The sequence below is a fragment of the Colletotrichum truncatum genome (assembly GCF_014235925.2).
Source record: "Colletotrichum truncatum strain CMES1059 chromosome Unknown Contig_0006, whole genome shotgun sequence".
In the NCBI taxonomy this organism is placed as follows: Eukaryota; Fungi; Ascomycota; class Sordariomycetes; order Glomerellales; family Glomerellaceae; genus Colletotrichum; species Colletotrichum truncatum.
In genome coordinates, this window is record NW_027222403.1 from 585479 (window position 1) to 609431 (window position 23953).

The 23953-nt window shown below is 49.7% G+C and overlaps 6 protein-coding genes across 6 annotated transcripts; 2 read left to right on the plus strand and 4 right to left on the minus strand.

Moving 5' to 3' along the window:
- Window positions 1-75: 75 nt before the first annotated feature.
- Window positions 76-1326, plus strand: CTRU02_209440 (chromatin remodelling complex subunit; the record flags this gene model as incomplete). The annotated part of the gene is made up of 1 exon (XM_036726723.2): window positions 76-1326. The coding sequence occupies one exon, from the start codon at window positions 76-78 to the stop codon at window positions 1324-1326; it is 1251 nt and encodes a 416-aa protein (XP_036581432.2).
- A 2984-nt stretch (window positions 1327-4310) lies between these two features.
- CTRU02_209441 (uncharacterized protein) lies at window positions 4311-4569 on the plus strand (the record flags this gene model as incomplete). The annotated part of the gene is made up of 2 exons (XM_070205267.1): window positions 4311-4321; window positions 4377-4569. The coding sequence occupies 2 exons, from the start codon at window positions 4311-4313 to the stop codon at window positions 4567-4569; spliced, it is 204 nt and encodes a 67-aa protein (XP_070060915.1).
- A 2915-nt stretch (window positions 4570-7484) lies between these two features.
- Window positions 7485-9521, minus strand: CTRU02_209442 (cation transporter; the record flags this gene model as incomplete). Its single annotated transcript, XM_036726722.1, has 2 exons — window positions 7485-8188; window positions 8237-9521. 2 exons carry the CDS (start codon window positions 9519-9521, stop codon window positions 7485-7487), a joined length of 1989 nt encoding a protein of 662 aa, XP_036581431.1.
- A 928-nt stretch (window positions 9522-10449) lies between these two features.
- On the minus strand, window positions 10450-11703 carry CTRU02_209443 (uncharacterized protein; the record flags this gene model as incomplete). Its single annotated transcript, XM_036726721.1, has 1 exon — window positions 10450-11703. The coding sequence occupies one exon, from the start codon at window positions 11701-11703 to the stop codon at window positions 10450-10452; it is 1254 nt and encodes a 417-aa protein (XP_036581430.1).
- Window positions 11704-16347: 4644 nt separating this feature from the next.
- On the minus strand, window positions 16348-17350 carry CTRU02_209444 (uncharacterized protein; the record flags this gene model as incomplete). The annotated part of the gene is made up of 2 exons (XM_036726720.1): window positions 16348-16427; window positions 16534-17350. The coding sequence occupies 2 exons, from the start codon at window positions 17348-17350 to the stop codon at window positions 16348-16350; spliced, it is 897 nt and encodes a 298-aa protein (XP_036581429.1).
- Window positions 17351-21546: 4196 nt separating this feature from the next.
- Window positions 21547-22558, minus strand: CTRU02_209445 (xyloglucan-specific endoglucanase; the record flags this gene model as incomplete). The annotated part of the gene is made up of 3 exons (XM_036726719.2): window positions 21547-21805; window positions 21885-22336; window positions 22553-22558. 3 exons carry the CDS (start codon window positions 22556-22558, stop codon window positions 21547-21549), a joined length of 717 nt encoding a protein of 238 aa, XP_036581428.2.
- Between the last annotated feature and the right edge of the window lie 1395 nt (window positions 22559-23953).

Genomic DNA, 23953 nt, shown 5'->3' on the forward strand with positions numbered 1-23953 from the left:
GAACAACTCAGTTTTGAGGGGCCACTTCAATCTCGCATCGTGTCGAAAAGGGAGTTTGCCTGCCCGTTCTGGAAGATGAACAGAATAACCCACGGGAATTGCACCCAGCTCGCCCTGCCTAACCTGGACGACTTGGGGCAGCACCTGAAGAAGCAACACAGCCCTTTGCACTACTGCAGTAACTGTACCAAATTTTTCGAAACCGAGAGGGAACTTAACGCCCATTTCGATGCAGTCGACATCTGTGGCTGGAGCGGTGCTCGATCGAATTCGGCGGGAACATCTTACGAACGACATTGCCAACTTGCTGCCGAGATTGGAGATACTGGCAAGGTATTTTCTGACGCGGATCGATGGTATCGTATATGGGATGCCTTGTTTCCTGGATTTCAACCCCCACTGTCACCGTACTTTGACATCATCGATAAGGCAGTAGTTGCCGGACCAAGCGCTTCGGCGACTCCTAAGCCGGATGACCCCCACAAAAAGACGACGCTGAAGCCCCTTCTCACCATCGGGGACGGACTCCAACTCGGCGGTAATGAATACCTCCCGATGGAAATCGACAGGTTTGGAGAGAACAAGGTGTTGCCGAATGGCCAACTCTTGGGCGGACGTGAATACAGTTGCCGGACATTCCTGGTCCACAGCCGCGGCGATACGCTTTTCATGTTAGGGACCGAGTGTGCGAGAAAATTGGGCTACCGTGACTCGTACCTATTATTCGACAAGAACAAGTCACTCTACAGGATTTATGCCAACCAGCCTGAGAAAGACGATCTTGTTTCCCAAGAGATAATACCGTTTTCTTACCGCTCTCGGCAGATTGCCATTGTAACGGCACGATCCATGTTTCGTCAGTTTGGTAGTCGAATCATTGCTGGAGGCCGAAGAGTCCGGGACGACTATTGGGAGACGAAGGCGCGTAAACAAGGGTTTACAGAAGCCGACCTCGCTGGCGAAAAGCGTCCTGGAGCTGCGAAGGCAAGGGAAGCCGCAACTGAAGCACAACGTCATGTCATTTTGAAAAGCCCTCACGGAGAGGTCGTCTACAGCAAAAATGCCAGCCAGTTCCCTCAGCCTCAGATCGTCCAACCAGGCGTGCTTGGAGCGCCAACCGGGACCAAGATCAGAATGCCCGTGATTACACTAGCATCAGAGCTTAGTGATAACCGCCCTCGTGATAATAGTGAAGTCTTCAAAGGCGGTCCTCGCTCGGACCAGACGCGCCGCATTAAGCTTAGAAAAGTTGGTGAGTCGCTATCGACAGACATCAGTCCAGGCACTGCAAACCAAACAGAAGTGACCCAACCAAAACTCAGGTAAATGTGTACATCGAACATTTCATGACAGATGCTTACGCACTGCAGAACAATTCAGAGCATGTCAAGGTTGCGTGTTGAGAATATAAGTCATGGGACGACGGCAGAGGACCTGAAGGTACGTACAGGTGGCTAGGATAAGACAATGACAATCTACAGGGCTAAATAGTGACATAGGAGTTATTCAGCAGGGTTGGTTCTGTCCAGCAGGTTAAACTGAACAACAACGCTGGTCAGTCTGAGGGCATTGCCTTCGTCACAATGCTTTTCCAAAGAGACGCTCAAGCGGCAATCAAAGAGTTTCATGGTGTTACCTACAATGGTAAGTCACTAATCATCTTTCTGTAGCAACTTCACTCACTAGATGGTCCAGGTCAACCTCTTAGGGTGTCGCTCGCACCGCTAATATCAGCAAGCATCGGAACCGCTCCCGAAAGACAGCATTCAGTAGTTACAGGGAGCCTGCAAGGCGGCAGATACAAAAGAAAGCAAACAGAGATCCCGGAAAATGCTACCTTCGCCTGTCCCTACTTTAAGAGATGGCCAGTCAAGCACCAGTCTTGTATGCATCAGTCTCAAAAGGCAACAAGATATGTAAAGACTCATCTTTTAAGAAAGCATCTACAACCATCACATTGTCCCACATGTTATAAGACATTTAGGACTGGTGCTGACGCAATCAATCACATCATTGCAAGGCGTTGTCTCATGTCATCTGGGCCCTCTCCGTACAAGGATCTCATCTCAGACGACACGAAACTTGCCCTCAATAACCTTTCACTCCGTGGTGTTGACGAAGTTGAGAAATGGTATCGAATGTGGGACGTTTTGTTCCCTGGTGTACCAAGACCAGGTTCGCCATTCGTAGTCGGCGATGAGCATGTGCAGGATGCTAATGGTGAAAAACCAACCCAAAACGAGTACGTTTTTAGTCACACTCAGACCCCTGCACCGCCTAACCGTTATATGCTAAGAGGTCATCACCATAGTCTCCCAAACGTAGCTCAGGCCCAGCAGATGCTCATCACTAACGGCATTAACCCGGCAGCATTGACACAACAACAATTCACACTTTTCGCAAGTCAACCCCCTCATATCCAAGCAAAGTCAATCGCTACATATGCTGCAAATCTTCAACAGCACATGGCTGGCCAGGCGTCTAACAGACCAATGCCTAACCCGTCTGTCCCTAAGAATCAGGGACTCCCAATGATGGCGCAAGGACAAGACCAGGCTGGGTCGACATCATACTATAACGCTGGAGAAATACCAATATTGCAGTCAAATGATGCCCAAACAGCATTATTCACTGATTCTGGATACGCATCGTTACCAAAGCCCGAAAGGCGCCCAAAAACCAGTTCTCAAACAGGGGGGAAATGGAGTGATCCTCTCCAGAATAATTCAATTGTCGAAGAAGACGATACAATGACTTCATATTCAGCAGCAAGCACGGTTGCTCAAGTACGCTCTCAGCAGTATATTCAGGACCTGTCACAAGGCATCTTCAGAAAACTGGGAGGATTTCTCGATCCAGAGAACGGGCTGCATATTATCAAAGCACTTCCAGAGGTTGTGAAGGCCTTTGCAATTCGGATTGGACTGGAGGCGGACACACCAGAGAACAAAGATATCATGTTTTTTGTTCATATGCATCGACAGTAGGTCGACACCGAGCTTTAAAAAACGCGGTTCTCTTTGCAGTATAGCTGACTTTAAGTTTAGGCAAATTGCTAACCAACTCGAGTCAATCTTCTCGGAAACGTTTGAGAAGACAGATATTCCTAAAAATGAAAAATGTGCCCAGAAAGGAATGTCTATTCTTGAGAAAATGAGTATATGGAACAGCAAAGTAGAAGAGGATCATTCTCCAGCTGAAGAGGACCTTTTCGAAGGGGTGGAAGACGAGGGCGACACTCAGGTCTACCCAATAGAGCTTGGAAACTACGATAAAATTGTCTTCCAAAGCAATGCTTTCGATTGGCTCATGTCTGATTTACGGAAGTCCTCACTTTTAGAAGGAGGCGACTCGGACGACTTTAACGCGATTGCAACCAATCGAAACTGTGTGCTTCAAAGCCTACCAACGGGCAAAATAAGCAGAAATCGAGCGCCCCAAACATATTCAGCCATATTCAGGCTTACCGAATGGCCTGAAGCTGACCTAAAGCGAGCTGCATTCGACGCCAATGTCGTTACCTGCTCGTCTGGTGAAGCTCAAGTAACCTCGATCAGGAACTACATGGAGCAAACCTGGGCTTCAACAGGGCCGCATATTTTGAAACTGTTTGAAGCTATTATCGAAAACAATCAGAACTTTCAATCCGGATTACAATATACAGATTTTCGTCTAAAATCCCCCTCAATTCAAATAGCCGTACTACCAGACAATACAGTGGTCACGGCGGCCCCCGGCAATTCGGACAAGAGTCTGGCTTTGACTATTACAGGGCCAGCATGTACCATCGCCGAGTGTGGGGAACAACTTGCTTGGCTTCAATCTGCAGTTGGCTGTCTGCTTCAAGACATAGGCAAGAGCTACACGCCGTCGATTGAGCGCGTGGCATCTCCACGAGCCTCAACAATGCCAATATCGTTTGACGTGTTAGCCCATGAATTTCAAACCGAATCAGTCGATAGCAGCCGGTGGAAGAACATGTTAGCAAAGAGATTTGTTCTCATTCACGGTTATCCTATCCTTAGACGACCATGCGGGTTTCCTGGGCTGCAGGCTCCTCTAAGCGTCCTTAAGGAGTTGTCAGGAGCAAGCTCAAGTACAATCCAAGGGGGCCAGGTTCTGATCCAAGGGCCCTACAAGACCCTGAAACTGTTCAAAAACAAGGATGAGTTTTACTTTTGGCTTGATGTTTCTGTCACCGACAGACTCTGTAAGTGCCTTGGCGAAAACGCTTCACAGCCTGTCGACATCTCAGGATTCGAACGCACGGCGGCACGTCACATCGTATGGACTTGTGACTGCAGGGAAGAATGTATTCGGGGTAAGTCGTATTTGTTAAGCTGCTGCATATTGCTCGTGTCCTGATATACCTCTAGACAGTGTCTGTGCCGAAAACACTCGTTCATGCAACGAGGCATCATTTCGAAGTACGGCGTCTCGCAGCACAGAACACTCAAGTTCTTCTTTAGATTCCGACCTACTCTCGATGTCCGATTCTTCAGAGTCTCTGGACGAGAGCGACCCAACGCATCAGATTGCGAGCCTTGTGGTATCCGACCTAGTTGCTAATTTCCGGTCCGCGGCTGGTGGGAGTTCCTCCGGTAATAATGGCTACGCGCCAATAGCTCCATCACTATCTTGTAGAATCACCACCGCCCCAACGCCAAATCGACTCTCGAAGGGGAAAAAACGGGCTCGAGATGATGATGAAGGCGAAAACGACGGCCCACCTCAACAACCGCCCTCCAAAGTCATGAAACTAGTTCCGCATAAATACTTCGCTTGCCCTTTCTGGAAGTTGAGGCCAAGCAGGCATTCTCAGTGCATCAAGCTGAAAATGTCACGAATCAGAGATGTCAAACAACACCTAAAGAGAAAGCACACGCCCGATCATTACTGTGGACGCTGCCTACTGATTTTTGACGATGACTCCATTCTTCGCCAGCACATGTCACAGCCAGCAGGGTTTGTTTGCCAAGCCGCGTCGCCAGGCACAAAGCTGGATGGAATTTCACCCGGTGAAAGCAAAAAGCTTTCTGGAAAATCCAAACATGAGCATACCTTGGAGCAGCAGTGGTTTGCAATTTGGGCCGTTATTTTTCCCGAACACATACCACCTAACTCTGTTTACATGGAAGCCAGACTTATTCAGCATGTCTCTGAAGTTCGACAGCATTTCCAGCAACTTGGAGCATCTTTGCTTGTAGAGAGGCTTCGAACAGCAGACCTATGGGGACAGCCTGAGATAACGACATCGAGACGAGAACAACTGCTTCAGATGATTGTATCGAGGGCGTTGGACGATATTTGTGACCAACTGAGCCCAGACTCTTCCTCCGATTCTGGAATAGCGAGTTCAGGATCGGGTCGGCAAACGGGAAGCTACCCCTCTGCACTCAATGGAACACCTGCGTCTTTTACCGATAGCGGCGTTGGATCTGGAAGCCATGGCATTAACCCTCGTTCTTTTGCTATTCCATCTACTGCGTCAGAAAGTGTTTCATACACAGCATACTCAACCGGACAGACGCTTGAGGAGCCATGGCGAAATGCCACAAATACGGGAGGACAAATCAGGCATGAAACCCAACCCAACACTGCGGAATATCTATTACCAAGCCAGCAGGGGCCCTTTGGGGGAAATCTTCTTGGTAATGGATATCAGTTGGATAATATTCCGGAAGACAACGGACTTGAAGTGTTTGGATTATCTCCAAATGCGGAAATCCCTGCTTTCGACCTACCAACAACAGGATACCAGCCGGACACTACTGATTATAATGGTGGGTATAACTTGTAAAGTAATCAGCGATGCCCAGGTAAATTGGGCATGTTTTATGGCGCTGTCAAAATCGAATATAGTGTATCTTAAACGGCGGTCTGTTTCAGTGTTGTTTTCTGCATTGGGTCTAGGCGTCAAAAAGATATAACTGATTTCACGAGCTGTGTGACGTTGAAGATGGGATCTTTCGCTTCTTTCGAATGCTGACTGTTTGGTCGGCCTCAATGAGTCTCACAAGTACACATTACGTCAAAACAGATCTGGCCCAGCACCATTTGTTACTATATAATATCATAGTGAAGGTTCATAACGGTCATATATCTACATCCTCCGTATGCACATTATTCGCTGAAGAGCTCAACACTGAAGGTCGAAGTCATATTAAACTTCTTAACCGTATTAATCATTAATGACTCATTTCAACTGATACCAATGACTTCGACGACTCAGAAATTTATTCATCGGGCATGAACATACAATGCCGGTGCAGCTGGGCTGTTGTCGTAGTATGCCTTGGCAATTCGCTCTCTATCTTGCGACTGAGAAGTTTCTCGGTCTTGAGCAGTTCTCGGAGTTAGAATAATATCCTAAAGTTGCGAATATTGTAACAAAATTCTAACTAACCTCTTTTAGTTTTGTTCCTGCTAAGCTCTCGTGCCCTTTGACCCATGGCATGGTCATGCAGGTGTCTCTTTGCGCCGGCCAGCGGATCAGAGAGGTGAGTGTCGAGCATGAAGAAACCTTTATGGGTACTTGAAGCTCATTGTTAGATCAGATTGCTTTAATTGAGTGGAATTCATATAATTACTTGCCACAATCAGATATCCTTTCTGAGGACTCGAGTCCGGGAAAAACTGCAGTAGGTGTTTCGTGCAAATTGCGCCGAAAACGGTTTCATTATCTTCCTGAAATCGACGCCCTGTGAGTGTTAATAACGTTACCAGACATAGTTTGGCTTGCGCTCTTAGAGGTCTGTAGTTCATTTATCATGTTGGCGTTTTCGTGATTAATGGTGCTTTTTGTGAGCCCAATCCTATGCGGCCCCAATGAACTAACAAGAGCACCATATCAATGTGCAGACATCATTACCAAGAGATAAATCAGAAAAAGCAGAAAGCACTAGTGCTATCAATTTTGCAATTGGTATTATTACTTCAGCACCTGGGTATTATGAATCGTATACTGGGTGCTATTCTTTCAGCACCTAGTGCTATTTCTTGTGATTGGTGAGCTGAAGTGTGTTGTATGAGGGAGTGACCTGGGCGAATGAGGTGCGAAAGCACAGCCGTGCCTTCAGTTCAACCTTTCGTGATGACTGAACTGAAAACAAGCCACAACAGTGTTTGAATCTGAACATTGCAGAATAGATTGTGATCTTTGGCTGAAAACATATTGCATCAAACAGCAACAGAATCTTGGGCAGATCTTGCTTCATCGTTCTAGCGGCATTGCCACTGTTGACGTCAACTCACGAGGCCACGGCACCAAACCCGTTCTCAATGTAATCCACCTCCACGCGAAGTAGTTATGCTGAATAGACGTTTCATACTCCAACTGATTCAGCATGAGCAACCAGCAGTACTGGCCAAACGAGGTTGACTTGAAATTTGCATAACATTAACAGATGGATTCTGAAAACCATCAATGCCCCTAAGCTCAAGATATGACTTTATACAACGAAGAATAACTCCAGCACCATTCGCTATGCCGTCCTACTATCAACGCCCCGACTTCTAGCTCTCCTCAACCGCCAGTCTTCTTCCTCGTCTTCTAACAACCTCTGTCCAGGCAGCCTCACAGCCCGGTCAAGCGCCACAGGCAACCCCCGATGCCGCCCCCTCAGCATGACGAGACATAGTACAAGCTTACTTCCCGTATTCCACCCCCCTGAGAAACTCATCGCATCGTTGGGTAGGCCCACTGATATACCTACACACCCATAGGCAGAAACCACCTCAAACACGACGTTGAAGACAGAGAAGTGCACAGGGTCCCCAAGAAAATGCGATGTCTCGATCGTGACAATTGCGAGCACGGCAAGCGTAAGCCACCATAGATCATGCGCCAACTGGCCACGAATCTGCTGGCTCACAAAACTGGTTCGAGACTCGTGTCCTTTGGGTCCGACAGGTTTGACGGCGCCGACGCCAGCGAAGCTAAGGTTTTCTCGGAGGAAGTCGGCGATGATACCCCCTCCAGTAAAGTGTTGCTTCTCGAACACTTGGGTGCGATCGGTGGATTCCTCGTCGGCGTAGATTCCAAGGGACCGTTCTTCGTAGACATTGGAGTGGCGCATGGTTATGACCACTGGATATACCGAGATGTACATCATGATGACATACAGAACCTGCAAACCAGGGTATGCGGAGGAAATGGGGATTAGGTAGAAGCCACCAGATCGGACAGCTAAAGGTGTCAGTCAAGCCATGGCCAAGGGGTGCATTGGAAACTTACCTAGTGCCTGGAAGAGTCCGTCCAGGATTCGTGCACCAACTGGAATAGCCTCAATAACAGGGTTTCCGATATTCAGCACCTCAAACGCCATCCAGTCAACTCCATTCGTAAACACCACCATGAAGAAAAGCCACCACGTCGGCCGGGACGGAAACAGATTCGTGTATACCCTTCTCGGGTACTTTAAAATGAATTCCAGAGTGCTCTTCAACTCCCTAAACACTCCCTCTGAGGTAGTTGCCTTGAGAATCTTCAACGCCGACCAGAATATCAGTCTCAGAAACAACGGGTACGCCGTATTTCCAGCCAAAATCAGCAGACCCATCGTGATGAGCACGAAGTACGCCTGCTGGAACGGCACCATGTTGGCATCGAGCAGCGACATGCCCGAATTGTTGAACGCTGAGACGGCGAAGAAGATGCCAGCCCACCAAGGATTCGCGCCGTTGGACGTCGCCACCGCCGGCATGTTATTCGCTATCCATGCACCAAGAGCCAAGCTGCCGAGCAGTTGCCAGAGGACCGAGTAGAGGGGGACAACGACGGACAGCAGGCGGAGCGCGCGGTACTCGTGGCCCCCTAGCCGAGAGCGTTCTGAAGCTGTGAGGGAGTGGAATTGCGAGTTGCGGCCTTCTTTTGTGGCGCTCAAGAGGGTCAGCCAGGGGCGGGAAGGCTTGGACTTGCTCGAGGCAGAGTTCGTAGAACGGCGAGTGATGCTATCGGCGTCGAAAGTGATGTGGTTGTCGACCGCTCGGACTCGAGCTGTTGTGCCTTCGCTCACAACTCCCGTGCCAGTCACCCCCGCCGCCTTCCCTCTAGAGCCATGTGAGGTTGGCAAACATCCTTCCCGTTGGTCTCTCTCCCGTTCAGCTTGCACGATTTCCCGAAACTGCTTCTCAAAGACGTGTTTCCTTGCATGGACAGTCCAGATTGAGACCCAGATTGTGCTTCCTATGATGATGAGAAGCCACAGCATCACCTGCTGCCATATGGTCATTTGGCTGAGGTTAACAGTATTGAGGCCGGCCTCGGTCATGGCTGAGACAACGAGGAAGAGAGAATCGACATAGCTGATGCTGCCGTGGGGATGTGACGACGCGTAGAATACGGCGGAGGCGAGAAGAGTCGTTCCGACAAAGTATGCATAATGAAGCGTGATGAAATTGAGAGGCGGGAAAAACGAACGAAAGGAAGTCGCCGGCGTGTCCTGAATCACAGGCGTGTCGAAATCTCCCTCGGTGACAGTGTCATTGTTGCCATCGTGGTGTTGGCGGGCGGTCGTCATGGTGGTATCGACCCTTGTCTAACTTTTGCCCAGCCGGCAGCAATTTAGAGTCCCCGTCGCCAAGCGCAGCTAGAGATCTCAATGCAGGGAAGCCAGCTCTGCAGAATTGGAAGATATGTAACTGCTCTGCAGTTCCTCGTCCCGGGCGACAAGACGTTGAACCACAACACGAATTGATCGCCAAGTACATACAACCCGGATTTAAGTTTCGTATACCCTTTGTTTTTTTTTTTTCCCTTTCTTTCACTTCACAAATTGTCGGTGAAAGCCGTCAGGGGAGGGGTCCGCACTAAGCCCCGGCGAGTCATTTGTCTAAGCAAATCAGAGCCTCTGCCTTTGCGGTCAGAGGAGACGCCGGCTGTTGTTAGTTCGGGGGCTTTCATCTCGCTTGGCGCGGCCCCGCCTAAGCTTAATCTCACCGAGGTCACCGAAAGCATACCGATTATAATTCTTATTTTGTTTATTTCAACTGATATAGTGGGAAGTGTGTATTAACATGCTGTAGCAACTACCTTGCCAAGTAAGTTAGTTCGATGGTCAGAATGCCACATGTCGATGAAACTTAATCAACCCCTCGCTCTTGAAGCTCTTATGAAACAGGTCAACCCCCTGTCTTTAAAGCCTATCAAAACAGTTCACATTCACATCACTTTCAGCATAGGAGACTCATTCACAAGCAAACCAATTGATTCAAACACCCTACTAGGAACACCCAGCTACCAAGTCAAAAAAACACCCAAAACCCAGCCGTGAAAACCAAGCTCCCGAGTCCTTTTTCGCTAGATAAGATTCAACAACATGCCATGCTCCTTGTGTCGTAAACACGATGGAATTATAGAGACAAAAAAGAGAAGACAATATAATTTAACCGGACCCTAACAGGTCCCCCCCAACACATCATAATCCAAATTCATACACGCCACCCTGCTTAGAAGCCGAGGAGGCCGTTCCAGGTGTCGGCGACGGCGGCGCTGCGGTCACCGGAGGCCTGGATCTGGGCCTGGGCGTCCTTGCAGAGGGTCTTGGCGGCGTCGTTGGCGTTGCAGACGTTGGTGAGCTGGTCGCAGATTCGGTTGGTGATGATGTTGGGGTTCAGAGCCTCCTGCTGGCCCTGGGCGACAAGGGGGTCGGTGGGCAGGAAGGTACCCTCGGTGGCCTTGCGTCCGTTGCGGCCGAGGACGAAGTCCATGGTGGGAGTGCACTGGCCGAAGTCGGCGGCTCCGGTAGCACCACCGGCAGCGCCGCCGTTGTTTGCGTTGCCGCCGTTGTTGTTGTTGTTGTTTCCGTTGTTGGCGTTGTTGTTGTTGCCAGTGTTGGCATTGTCATTGCCGTTGTTCTGGTTGTTGTTGTTGTTTCCAGTGTTTGCGTTGCCGTTGTTGTTGTTGTTGGCATTATCATTGGCATTACCAGCGTTGCCTGCGTTTCCGCAGTCATCAGCGTTGTCGTTGGCGTTGTCGTTGGCGTTGTCGTTGGCGTTGTCGTTACCAGTGTTGGCATTGTTGTTGCCGGTGTTCTGGTTGTTGTTGTTGCCAGTGTTCGCGTTGCCGTTGTTGGCATTTCCGTTGTTGTTGTTGTTCTGGTTGTTGTTGTTGTTGTTGTTGTTGTTGCCGTTGTTGCCGTTGTTGGCATTGCCAGCGTTACCACCAGCATTGCCGCCAGCGTTACCGCCAGCAGCCTGTCCAGCAACGGTAAAGTTGGAAAAGCCCTGAGCCTTCATGACATCGGCGACAGACAGACCGGTGGCATCAAAGGGGTTCTGCAGAGAAGTAGCCGAGTTGGCGTTCTCGGCGTCGGAGCCAGTGACGGCAGGGTCAACCAGGGGAACAACACCGCGGAGCTCGGCGGTGGCGGGGAGGGAAGCGTCACCGCAGATGCTGGGGATGTTGGTGGCGAAGGGGTTGAAGTTCTGCTCGGCGGCGACCAGGCCACGAGCGGCCTGGATGACTTCCTGGGAGTTGCCGAGCTGGGTGACGATCTTGTCGGCGAGCTCGAGCTTACCGCAAGGGTTGGCGGCACCGAGGAGGACACCGGGGACGCCACCGGCGAGGGTGGCGGCCTCGCCTGGGTTGCCGAGGTTGGAGAGGGCAGAGATGGCGGAGACGGGGACCTGCTCCTGGCCGAAGCGAGCTTCGACGATGGCCAGGAGGGCGGAGATGAGGAGGGCCTTGTTGGAGTAAGACATTTTGATTTTGTTTTTTGGAGGATGGATCGTTTAAAGACAACGGAAAACCGGATGAACCGAACGAATTGGAGGTTTTTAAGAGTTAAGTTAAAGACTGAAAATTACCGGCTAGCGGTTTGTAGTTGGATCAAGACAAGAAAGAGTGTCGAGAACGTTAAAAACAAAAAGTTCACAGAACTGAAAGATTGAAGAGGAGGAGAATAGGATGCTTGCTTGGTTTGCTGGATGAGGAAGGGAAAGAAGAAACGACTGACAGGCGGGAGGGGAGGCATCGTTATATAGATGGTTTTGCGTACGACGTCAAACGAGATTGTTTCTTGTGATTCCAACGGCGCTGGGTAGGGGGCCGGCAGACCAGACGAGACAGAGGAGTTTGCGACAATGACACTCCCATGGCGGAATCCTCCGTGCTTGTGCTTCTCCTCCCCCCTTCTCCATTGACCATCTCATGGATGTGAGATGGGCTTGTCGTTGCTACTCAGCCATGGAGTAAACGCGCTCATCTCATGGGACGACGACATGGGTTGTCAGAGTCTTTTCCATGGTCCACAAATCTAGTGAAAGAGCCCAAGCCCATCAATGGCCCCCCTCTTGACGTCGATCATACCGCAGCATTGGGATGGAAGACATGGTGCGGCGGCATGAACGTCACGGGCTAGCAAGCCAGGCGGCGGCTCAGGTCGTGGCATGGCCATAGTGTCGTCCCAACAGGCCTCACACGCAAAGTTTGTCTCATGTGGCCTGGACTTGAGGATTGGCTCAGGGACCAAGGGGGTTCGGATGGCGTTGGCCGCCGCCCCAATTGTGTGCATATTCTGCAGTGGTCTTGGTGTGTTCGGATTATCCAGCCGAAGGGGGGGTCATGGAATGGCCTGGCACAGGCTGCTTGTGCTTTGCTTCATGATGCGCCTCGCTCAGGCCGGGGTGTGGCCGAGTTCGCTCGAATCTCTTCCCTGGAGGCCCAATCCACAGCTGTGCCGGGGATGCGAGATGACGGAAGAGAGACGAGATGACTTGAGGGTTAGGAAGATGGAAAATCCGAGGTCATGGGAGGGGGGGAAAGGATGTGTAGGCGAGATGGAAACGAAGGAGGCTCGAGAAGGGGTTCACTGTAGTATAGCGACGTGCCAGGTGACCACGAATGGGTTAGTGTCCCCCTAACGGCCCCCCCAGACCGAGCGCACTAGGGTCGTCCCCCCCGCCATGCAAGGTACCCTGCATCTGAGCTTTTTTTCCTTTCTCTTTTTTTTTTTTTTTTCTCTCTTCGGGGCAGATGCCCAGCTTCAGCGGCCTCAAACTCCCCCGGCACGCTTTAAAACGCAACCATCCATCGTGATGAGTTTATCCACAACCAGGCATCAATAAGACGGGGGCCCTCCACTTTGGGAGGGCATGAAGATGAAGACTTGCGGCAATATGTGCGGTGAAAGTGCATGTATCTATTCCCCAGTTTTTAGCAGTAAGCGGGGCCAAACTGAGGGAGGATGCTGTTACTGTTTGGAGACTCCGAGTGTGTCTGGCAGAGGGGAAAAGGGGAGAAAAGTGAAGCCATTGTGGTGCTTCTATGAGTCGAGGCTTATCCTGGAAACATTCATCATGGATCACTAGGGGAAGATACCTTCTGATGAGAAGCAGCTGTGACTCTTCACCAGAATACTTGACATGCAAGATATGACAACGTCAAACTAAAGATCAGCAGTAACATGCGAGTCGTAACAATAAGCTCGTTAGCATCTGCGGGTATGAAGTGGAAAGGAAAAAAAAGAGGCTGAGATGGTCTGCGCCTTAGCGCCCGGTGTCACGCATGTTTGGGTGGGTGAATTAATTAAATTAATCTATCTCAACGCTTGTTCAGTGGGTTTACAGGCGGTAGTTGGTGTCTTCCCCCCCGGGCTGTCACTTTCTCACTTAATCTAATTTCCCTTTGATTCCGCCGCCTCGGGCTGTTTTTCCCCAGATGACCCAACACTTAGTTGATGAAGCTTGTTTTTTATTCCTCCCAGTCTATGTGTGCATTTCCGCGGTGATGTCTATAACGTCCAATGTCATCTGTAAGTTGGGACCAAGGAGAAACATTTGTTTGGATCTGCGAGTTGGAGAACTGTGATTCAATTCCAGTGACTAAACCCGCCTGTCAACTGCTGTAAAAACTCGCCTGTGCTTACCACTGGGAGTGACATCCCCTTGCCGCCGATCCAGATTGACTTTCAGTTATCGGACTGTCAACCGTCCATTGCATCGTTAACAGTTGCTCTATTGCCATGCCCTCTGTTCCTTTTTTACTTTTCGTCTCTCTCACCCCCTCGACCTTGCTTTTGGTCGGTGCTCAGTAACTGTGGCGCTTCGAACAAAAAGGTCTAGGTTCCGAAGCCGGCCCTGCAGTGCAGACTCGAATGGAATACGACACTCTGGGGAAGAGTTCTATGGTCCGGAACAGCTCGCTTCGGGCCTCCCATGTAAAATTCACCCTGCCGCTCTTTTCTTCGCTTACATAGTATTACTCTGGTAGCGCACGGGAAACAGACGTGCCGTGTCCTGGCCTCATTACATCTGGCCTTGCTCAACCCACTCTCACCTTAACCCAAAAGCTACCAGAAAGAGGCTCCCAATGGTTCTGGTCCAGCGCCACAAGTTAAGGTCTCTAACAGATCAGTGCCACCCCTGTAACAAGCTGGCCAGGCCTTTTTCTCTCTCTCCTTCGTAGCGTTGCCTCGAGGTGGTTGAGATCGCATCGATCAAACAGCCTCACAGGGGTTCCTGAGACGACTCCAAAACCGACCGGGTCTCCGACGCCGCAATTCGACCCCCGCTTGTCAGCAACAGCTTTCCTATTTGGGCAATTTAGTCGAACCCCCCCGCCTTTGTTTGACCGCCAGATTCTTCCCGTCCATCTCTTACACAGGGGCTTCTTTGCTGGCCAACTTTTCAACCTCGTATCCCTGGCTTGGTGTTTTTTTTCTCTCTTCTCATTATCCTACTCGCCTTTTTGGTTGGTGAATTCTTACTCAGTGGATGTAAAAGACCTCACGCAAACCGCCAAGCCGCCACACAGAACAGGGCGAAAGGCAATCTTCAGCTCCGTTGCCAAGAAGTCGTGTTTTATCTGTGCTTTGCAACCCGATCTATTCCCACTTCCAGTGTCTTCGCGTCCTTTTTTATTCGTGACCGTAACCAAGTCGGCTCCTGTAGTGCTGGAAGAGGACCAGCCGTCTTGGCGGGCAAAGAATAGCTGCAGAAACTCAACAGAAATAGGCCGTTAGACGGATCACTTCCCAATTCAATCCTGCAAGACCATTCTCCAAGTTTGAACTCCTGAAATGCTGCTCTCCTCACTTCTGCCACTGTCAAGGAGCCAGCAAGTTGCATGGCCTGTACTGAAGTTCAAGAAAGCTTTAGATCCCTAACCCCAAATCCGACCTCGGCATCGAATCCTTATTCAACAATCAGTCATCCGTCTAGACCTTCCCCGAGTCAGAAACCTCATCTTCACGTCCCTTCAACCCGGTGCTCATCGCATGAGAGATTCTCCTCAAGCATTCCCAGCCTTAAAAGCTCGCCGAACTACCGAAGCTGATCCTGCCTTCACACAGCACTGAATCGTCTGAAGTCAGCACGTTATCTCTCCACTCCCCCCTTTTCTCTCTCTCTCTCTCCTGTGCTCTTCTTCTTCTTACTGTCGCCGATCATATGTGCCGTCTGGTCGGGTACGGCCAGCACAGGCCTTTTGTCCACGTTCCCGTCTGAAGCCTCATGCGCTGCGCTGCGCCGTGCCGCGTTTGCCGTCTGCGGCGCATTGCGCGTCCATCCAGTCATATTTCGGCCTGGCGTCCATCCGATCTCTGGTTTGATGGACGTGGAGACTCAAGGTGACCCTGACATTCGCGACAGGGTAGGTGGAATGGGCGATGTCAGGGACTTTTCAGGAGGGCTTTCTGTCTTGTTAAACGTTCAACGGACACATTTCTTTTCGATCTGCGGTGAGGTGTAGTTTTCTCCCCTTTGAACTACATCGAAATGCTCCGTATCTTACTTGCTATTTCACATCACACATCGAGCATTGTGAGTTGAACGGAAAACCTCGATTTCATCGTGTTATGAACTCCCTATATCCAGCTCTCTCCTTATTAATTTGCCGCTCATTTTCTTTTCCAGTTCCTCTTCCCTCTCTTTCCCCTTTCTTTAAGGTATTATCTCAAATGCGTCATCTCGTCTTGCAACTCATGAGTGGCTAGCGCTAACTTCTGACGAAGCAGCGTCAAACTGATGGCTCACAGGCTCATTACAAAAGCTACCCAATGATCATTCCATGGTGCCTGTGAGGCGTGCGCTCGACACTGAAGGTACTGAAGCTTTTTCTGAATCTTACATTGATGCCTATGGAATAGCTAGTGTCTAACTTCTCAGACCAAGTGCCATGTTCCTCCCATTCCAATGCCCGAACCGTCCATGAAAATCCATTTTCCCAAAGAGTACTATTTTGAGTCTCATGCTGAGAAACACCTATCAGGATGAACCATTTCATCTCAGATTTCAATCAGTGTGGTTTCGGTTCCACAACTCAGAGTTAGATCTTATTCCCGTGCCGCCAACATGTTGACTTAAATTGATCCATCTATATGTGGACGCAACGGAACTTGCGAGTCTTCAAATGACGCCCATGGACACGTTGGTGAAATACATATGGTCCGGAGTATCCCTTCGAATGCCATTGCGAAAATCTAGGTCTGTATGAAGTAATGTAGCAGCCAAGCATTGTGAGCGGATATGACGGTTCAAGATCCCGACGAGGTATTGGAGGCAGCAATAAAGATGTCCTTCTTCCTCCCTTACAATCGCACACTATTTGCAGCTGGCAGCTCATCTTCTTGAAAACCTGTTGCGCAAAAAATCTGAAGAATGGGTTTACAATGCCGACAGTCGTCAAAGTGGGGATTTGTTCGAGGTGGTTGAAGAAATCGTCGACCCAATCTTGCTTTGTCCAAAAAGTTTGCGTAGAGATGGTCAGTTTAGTCAGGAGAGGAGAGCGTCGGGCCAGGGTAGACAGCATTAATCGGTTGCCAAGCGTGTAATTTTTGTTTAGGGTGAATCCGATAGAACGTAAGCGAGAGAGGCATTCTGCCCAAAGGGACCGCAGAGCAGGCGCCGCGCGGATGTGGCGTCCATTGCTTGTCTTGTCCAGCTGTGCCAGGCTGAAATAGGCGCTGGTCTCGAAATGAAAGTGGTTTCGGGCAAAGAAGAAGTCGAGCGCTTCATCTCTAATCTGACCGCAGACAAGAAATAGCGCTGGGCGACGACAGTAGCAATCATATCCGATCTTGCAGCAAACGTCGCACGTCCACATTTTGCGTGGAGTGTAAATATCCGAAAGTCTCACCCAGAGATTTTCGTCACAGGGGAGGGTGCCTGTGTACTCGTAGATCATGTCTCGCAGCTCTCGAGGAAGCCGGAGGAGTCCTGGGACATTCGTGGCCGTCGTTATCTCATTGAAGTTGCTGTTCTCGACAGTGCCGGTGGACTTTGAAGCAGTTCCTTTTTTGGAAGAAGCGGCTTGAGCTTGGCGACTGGGTTTTCGAGACTTGTCCCGACGTTTGTAGGGCTTGTTCCTGGCCTCTCGCGTCATCGCGGCTCCCTTGACAGACTTGGGCATCACTGTGGTGGTTCTCGTCTTGTGGTTATGTGTCTGAAGTAGCGTGGTTCAGCGTTGTGGTTTTGCCGTTGCGTTTGTCAGAAATTGAGGGTTGTGGATGAAAAGAGAGATACAGTTGAGCTAAGTTCTAAGAAAACGCCATGGATGAAGAGTAAGGATGGGAGTTGAGGTGATGTAGAAGGTGAGGCTGGGAGTGGTGACGAATTTATGTTCTTGGAATATTGTGGAAAGAGAAATAACAAGCAGCTAGAGGAAGGAACCAAGGCGTGGTTGCCTTGTAGAAATATCACTTTGATTATCAAAGTAAGAAGGAGGGCTTGTGGGGGGAATTGGAAAGTTCGTCTCTTCCCACGCTCCTGCCTTGTGACGTTGGATCTTAACCAAGTAAGACCTTGAAGATAGGCAGAAATGTTCCTTCCTTCTTATGTCTCTTTTCGCATCTCTCAATGACAGAGTTGAAATAATAATGAAGCCACTCCAATACCTCCTGCTTAGCAAAGTATCCCAACAAAGGAGCATCAATATCTAATCAAGCCCTTCCCGTCAGAATTTTGAAAATGCTGTCCCGTAGCCACGATGTCGATGTAATACCACGTGAAAATACAGCTGAACAGAAACCTTGGTGAATTAAGCATTCAACAAGAATTTCAGGTGGACACACATTGCTCTGGATCTCAGTCGAGCCGTGTAACTGATTTCCACCAGACACCCGAGGGGGAACACTGTCAATCAAGCTGCCAACGAATCTGATACATGGGCTAATGGCTGACGGCGTAGCCATGTCTGTAGTTCCGAGAACAAGCTGCAGAGAGATTGAACTGGAACGTTATGAATGCGGCTATGCGATATTCAGGGGCAATTTACCCATCCTCTTGCTTTCTGATTAGTCTGCTGTCGGTTCACCTTGACGAGCTGCGGATCTCTAAGTAAGAGGCTTCGTACTACCCGAGCTGGGTTCTGAGATGATCGCATTTGATGATGGCTGCGGTGGCGTTGGCATGAACGATATTCTCCTCGATATATGTAGCGCTCGATGATTGAATATATTAAGACGGTGTCTCTAAACACTCACATCTTTTTTCGGCTTGCTACTCTGTTTGATGTCTATGTGTGATTTGCAGTTGTAACGCTCAATTCCGTTCTCATCCCTTTGCTGCTCTGTTCTTCTCCCACGTCAGTGGCCGGTGTGCAAGCTGGTAAACTGGTGCCGGAGGTACACAATGCTAGGCTATGTGTGCTCTCTGTATTCTCGACCAAGAGCCTTCTCCTCGAGGCAAAGGCTACAGCTAAGCTTGCGTATTCCTGTATTAAACTGCTCTGGTAGGATAGCAATGTTAGTGGATATACGCATCTTGGCCAACCTGGGGGATCTAAGGAGCCAGTACCTGATGTTGCCGACCTCCAATTCGTTACTTATAAATTGAACGATTATTAAATCTTCAATTAATAAGCCACGTGCTATTTTTTGAAGTTGTGGGAACATGACAAACTAGCATGCGGGAACTATTGCTGACAGTTTCATCAGAGCCTTGGACTTCGAGGAGGCAACCGAACAACGCACGACGACTCAAATCACACTTCGGTCTTTCTGATCAGTTAGTTATGTCATTATACGGTATTCAGCCTTGCGCATAGTACAGTTGAGCCTAGCTAACCAGCTTCAAGATCTCGCCAGGGGTAGATATGATGAATGTAACCGGCTAAATGCCAACCGTACCAATATCCCATCCCCTAATCACCATTTAGGCAATTTGACACACACGGAGAACCAGACTCCGACAAAGCACCCAAAGATTGGCTGTCAACTAGGAAAATGCAAGATTTTCCTCTCACCTTCCCGTAAGCGGAAGTTTTGTGCTTATGATCGTAGGGTTGATCTCCACGAACCGACGCCAGATTGCCGAATGGAACCACAGGCGAGTCTAAGAGAATGAAGTTTTAGTCCCGGTAGGACAGGCCTGTGGGGATTCCAATACCACGGTGAAAAGATGCTAATCTAGCCGCAGGTGACTTTATCTCGACGACATAATAATCTTCCGGTAGGTAGTATTAGATCTGCGCAATAAGCCTACGTAATTGTAGACAGAATCGCAAATTGATTTAGCCTCTTTCATGATTATCATATTTCAATTTTTGATTTAGATCTCAAGACTTTATTTAGAGGAACATAGAAATACAGAGCGAAAACAAAGTCATGTTGAAATTCATTGCCACCGAGATTCTCAATGCGTGGCATAAGGTAGGCGAATCACTACACACAATGTTCCAGCTAGGCAATCGTTGCCTTCAAAATCACATTTATAAGAGCATTGAATACCTCCCATCAAATCGCAGCCATCTAGTTCACAACAGTTGCTCAATCTCTCAGTACCAGGCACAACGAGGCTATCGGCCATTCTTTTCGCCGCGCCGCCCTGCAGCGGCCACTCCGAGGCAGCGCCAAGGAATAGGAGGAGCCAGTGGAGCGACAGAACCGCGTTGTTTGCGAAGCGGTGCCGAGGGAGCCCTCCAGTGACACGCCTGAACGAATGGAGCTGGAGAGTCATCCTGTAAAGCTGAATGGGCACACTGCGATAGGCTACTGGAATGCAAATTTGGCCTCTGGATCCTATTTCTGTTCTCCTGCACCGCCTCAATGGGGACGTGAATTGCCAGTAGCCGATCGGGAAAAGGGCATTACAGGTAGGTAACCAAGGTATGTTTACTACGTCAGGTTGAAAAAATTGGGTGTATTCGCGAAAATAGCTTCTGGAATGTGTGTATAGTCCGATTGACCGAGACAATGTCTTGTTACGCGTTGAGACTCTGATGACGCTGTGATTCGATCAACGGGGTTTTTTTTCTTTCCATTTTTCTTTCCATTTTTATTTTTTAATCTATCCGAAGCTCAGTTTCACTCTCCCTTACTTCGCGGCAAAGCTCACGGGAGAAAAGAGAAATATGCAATCATGATGCATCACAACTATTTCCCAAGCAAGTGGACTTTGTGTGAAACTTCACATGCGATAGTCTGCCGTCATTAGCTGCACAGGGAACAAGCAAGTAAAGCCTCAAATTCAAGAAAAAAAACGTGGTGCCCAACGGCCGCAAGCTCCTCCTGGCCGCTCACTCCGACAGGACCGCCATCTCGCCACGATTACGGGGGGCGGGCTGGGCATTTCTGACGTCGTTGGGTGGGGGGAAGGGAATAGTACTCTGTAAGGTATACTAGTTAAAGGTCCAGGCTTCTGGCGAGTTCTTGTGGTCTGCCCACCCTTTCTCAAAACTCCGCGTGCGCCGAGGCATTGGCAGGCCTGGGTGGCCTTGTTCTTCGTGCGTCTGTACCTGCGTCTGATCAGGCTTGGGCCGTTTATGAAGGATTCTGAGCACATTTGGAGCAAAATGGGGTAAAAGGGGGGGTTCAACCTGGGCAGTAAAACAAATGTCATTGGTGGGGGGAGTATTTATGCATTGTACCTTTACGCAGTACTCCGTATACATTTGGTACTTTTCTGTCCGGCTTATCTGGGTGCCGAGAGGAGTTCGACTCCATCGAAGGCCAAGGATCAGAAGCCCACCGAGACCTTGGAACATATGTATAGTAGTGCTTGGTTTGCTCGCTTCGTGTTCAAAAAAGTGGATGCGAACAATTTACCGCGGATTCCGGGTTTGCAAGACGGGCATCATTGATCATCATCGATTTGTGTGTGTGTGTGTGTGTGCGGTGGGAACAGAAGGCCCGCCAAGCGAGATGTGAGGAAATGCCATGTCGCGACGCAAAATTGGTTTCCAATTTCATTTGATTCCGGCTTGTGTTTGTGTTAATGCGCCGCCTACTTCTCTCTCTCTATCTCTCTGTCTCTTTCACTACCTTGCCCTAAAATGAAGTAAAAAATCCCAACCTGAGTTTACCCAACACAATGCGTTTAGTGGGAGAGAAATAATAAGAAAAAGAAGAAAAAGAAAAAAAAGAGGAAAAAAGGAGAAAAAAAGGCAAAAAGGTATGCGTATATACAAATCAGTGTTTCATTATTTCCAGTTTCCCCAATTCATTAGTCTAGCTTTCTTTGGATAGATATCAAATGCTCGCTTGTAGTGTGTAGAAAATGGCTACCAATATTCCATGTTTTCCCAATGTACACATTACCAGTTTTGGTCTCTCTCTCTCTTTCTCTGTCTCTCTCGCCCGCCGTTTCTCGCTTTCGCACTCTCCCCAATCACTCAATGTCTATTGAGAGAGTGGGCACGCGGAAGGTGATGACCTTCTTGGCAGACAGAGCTTCGGATCCAAGACCCATGTAGCCGAGGTAGGTTGAGGAGCTGGGGAACTTGACGTCGCTCGCCGTCGACGTGATGGTGGAGTCGGTGAGCTTCTTGACCAGCGGGGTGAGGTCGCCGACAAAGTGCTCCGTCGTGGCGGAGGCGACCCAAGTCAAGACGTATTGCTTGAGACTGTTCTGGCCGGCGTAGAGGGAGCTGCGGGGGGTGGGGAGGGAAGTGGTCAGCTATGTGTACAACTCCGACGACGGGTGGGTTTTTGTTCGCAAAGACTTACAAGGTCGTTCCGTTGACGGTGGCCGTCGAGATGACGCCGGTGCCCTGCTTGTAACCGATAGGCTGTGTCGCGGTACCAAAAGTCGCAAGCCAGACCATCACTTCGTACGCGGCCTTGGTACCGTCCTTGGCCGTTTCCTTATCGTCGTCCAAGAACATATCGATAGCGACGTTGGTGTTGGCGTCGATTTCGGCGCTCGTGAGCTCGGCTGCGTCCGTATCGGTCGCGGCGGCGCCATCGGTGGTGTAGTTACCTACCGCGTAGGACCACTCGACATCGACCTGGATCTTGGAGAGCTGCGGGATGGCAACGGGTAGGATGGTACCGTCGACCTTGACGTTGGGGAAAGCGTGGACGGGTTGCGTCTCAGGGCCACGAGGGTACCACCAGGTAACCCAGAACTCGGGAGCCGTGGTGTTGCTCGCGTACGTCTGGTTGTTGAATGATGTAACCTATCGCGGGGGATTACGGGTTAGCTACATTCAGTTCATCCGGATGATAGCAGCGACATTGTCGCGAGCTCGACGACATGTCGGTCGCCGCCATGCTTTGCGACACGATAATGGACGAGGCCAAGCTGGATCTTGGCGACAACACGACCCCGCGATTGAAGCCAAGCAGTCAAGTCTAGATGGAGTTGGGATGGAGGGGTTCTTGTTAAAACGTACGTTCATGCACAAAGCACCATCTGTGCCCTCTTTCCAACCCCACTGGTTCGGGTTCACTATCAAACATAAATCGTCAGCAAAAAGAGCCAGTTAAATGAGGTGAGATATGAACGCATGTCTCTATGCCGTAGCTGCAGCTCGAGGAGGCTAAGATGCCCAGCCGGGTTTCGAATTCCAAGGGAGCAAAAGTCAAAACAGCCTCCGCGGCAAACATGACGCATGCAAAGGGACTCAGAAACAGCAGCAGGCAAACATTTAAAAAAAAAAAAAAAATGAGAGCCCGTGTTGTCTCCAACCATAAGGACGAAACATATTTCGGATGACACCAGAGGTGCTCAGATGTTGAATTGCATCTCGAATACTTCGGTCCGTGCCGTACGTATGCTCGACGGAAGCGAGAACCACATAAAACAAGAAGCATAAAAAAGATCGCATCGCGATAATGATCGCGATAATGAGATGTTGACATAAGAGAGTTGAGACTCACTTGTGTACTCCTGGCCCTTGGACTTGGGGTGAAGACCCATTGCGATATCGCAAGATACCAACGCCGTAATGCCATTGTCGTCCTTCTTGGGAACGGTAGGATCAGGGTCGGTGAATAATGGCGGTTGTCCCGTCGCCGTCCTGTGTCCCTCGAGGCCTAGCAAGATGCCGAGGGTGATGCCGATGGGGAGTGCCAACAGGACGAAGTTGACGACCCAACGAAACCCAAGAAATCCCATGGCGAAGAAAAAAGCAGAGTAAGAACCAAATAAAACAAACGAGTGAAAATTGATCGAAGCTTTTTCGGAGATCCCTCTTGCGCTGCGCTCAATGTACTCCTACTGTTCGTATCAAACAACAAAAAGCGAGTGTGTGTATATGGGCAAGGGCCTCGAAGGCGGAAAAACCGACGAATTCGGTCTACTTCTGTTCGCACCAGCAAAGCAGCAGGCAGCACATGCAAAGAAAGCGAAAGAGGTGGTTCGTCCTTGTCGGTGACGGTGACGGTGACGGTGTCGGGGTCTTCTTTGGGAATGGAGGGTTAACACGGGGGGGTTACCTAAGGATAGGCAAGGCAAAGCGGGTTGTCAGGCAAGGTAATGTCGACGATGGCCAAGGTGCAAAGCAAGGTCAGGCCAGGCCAGGTCAGGGTATGTTAGGGAACGCGAACTGGACTCGACTCGTGCAGGGCTGGTCAGGTCGACAGGGGGTAAAAGAGTGGAGGAGGGGGGAAGAGAGGAGAGAGGGGGTGTGAAGTGTGGGTGTGGGTGAACTATCCGCAGAAAGGCATCGCTGTTGGCCAAGTGTGTGAAAAGGGGAGAGGAAAACTGATCAATAGTAATCCGTACGTAAAGGACCAAGAGAGAGAGAGAGAGAGAGGTAAGGCGATGGATGGGCGGGCGAATAAGGGTAAAG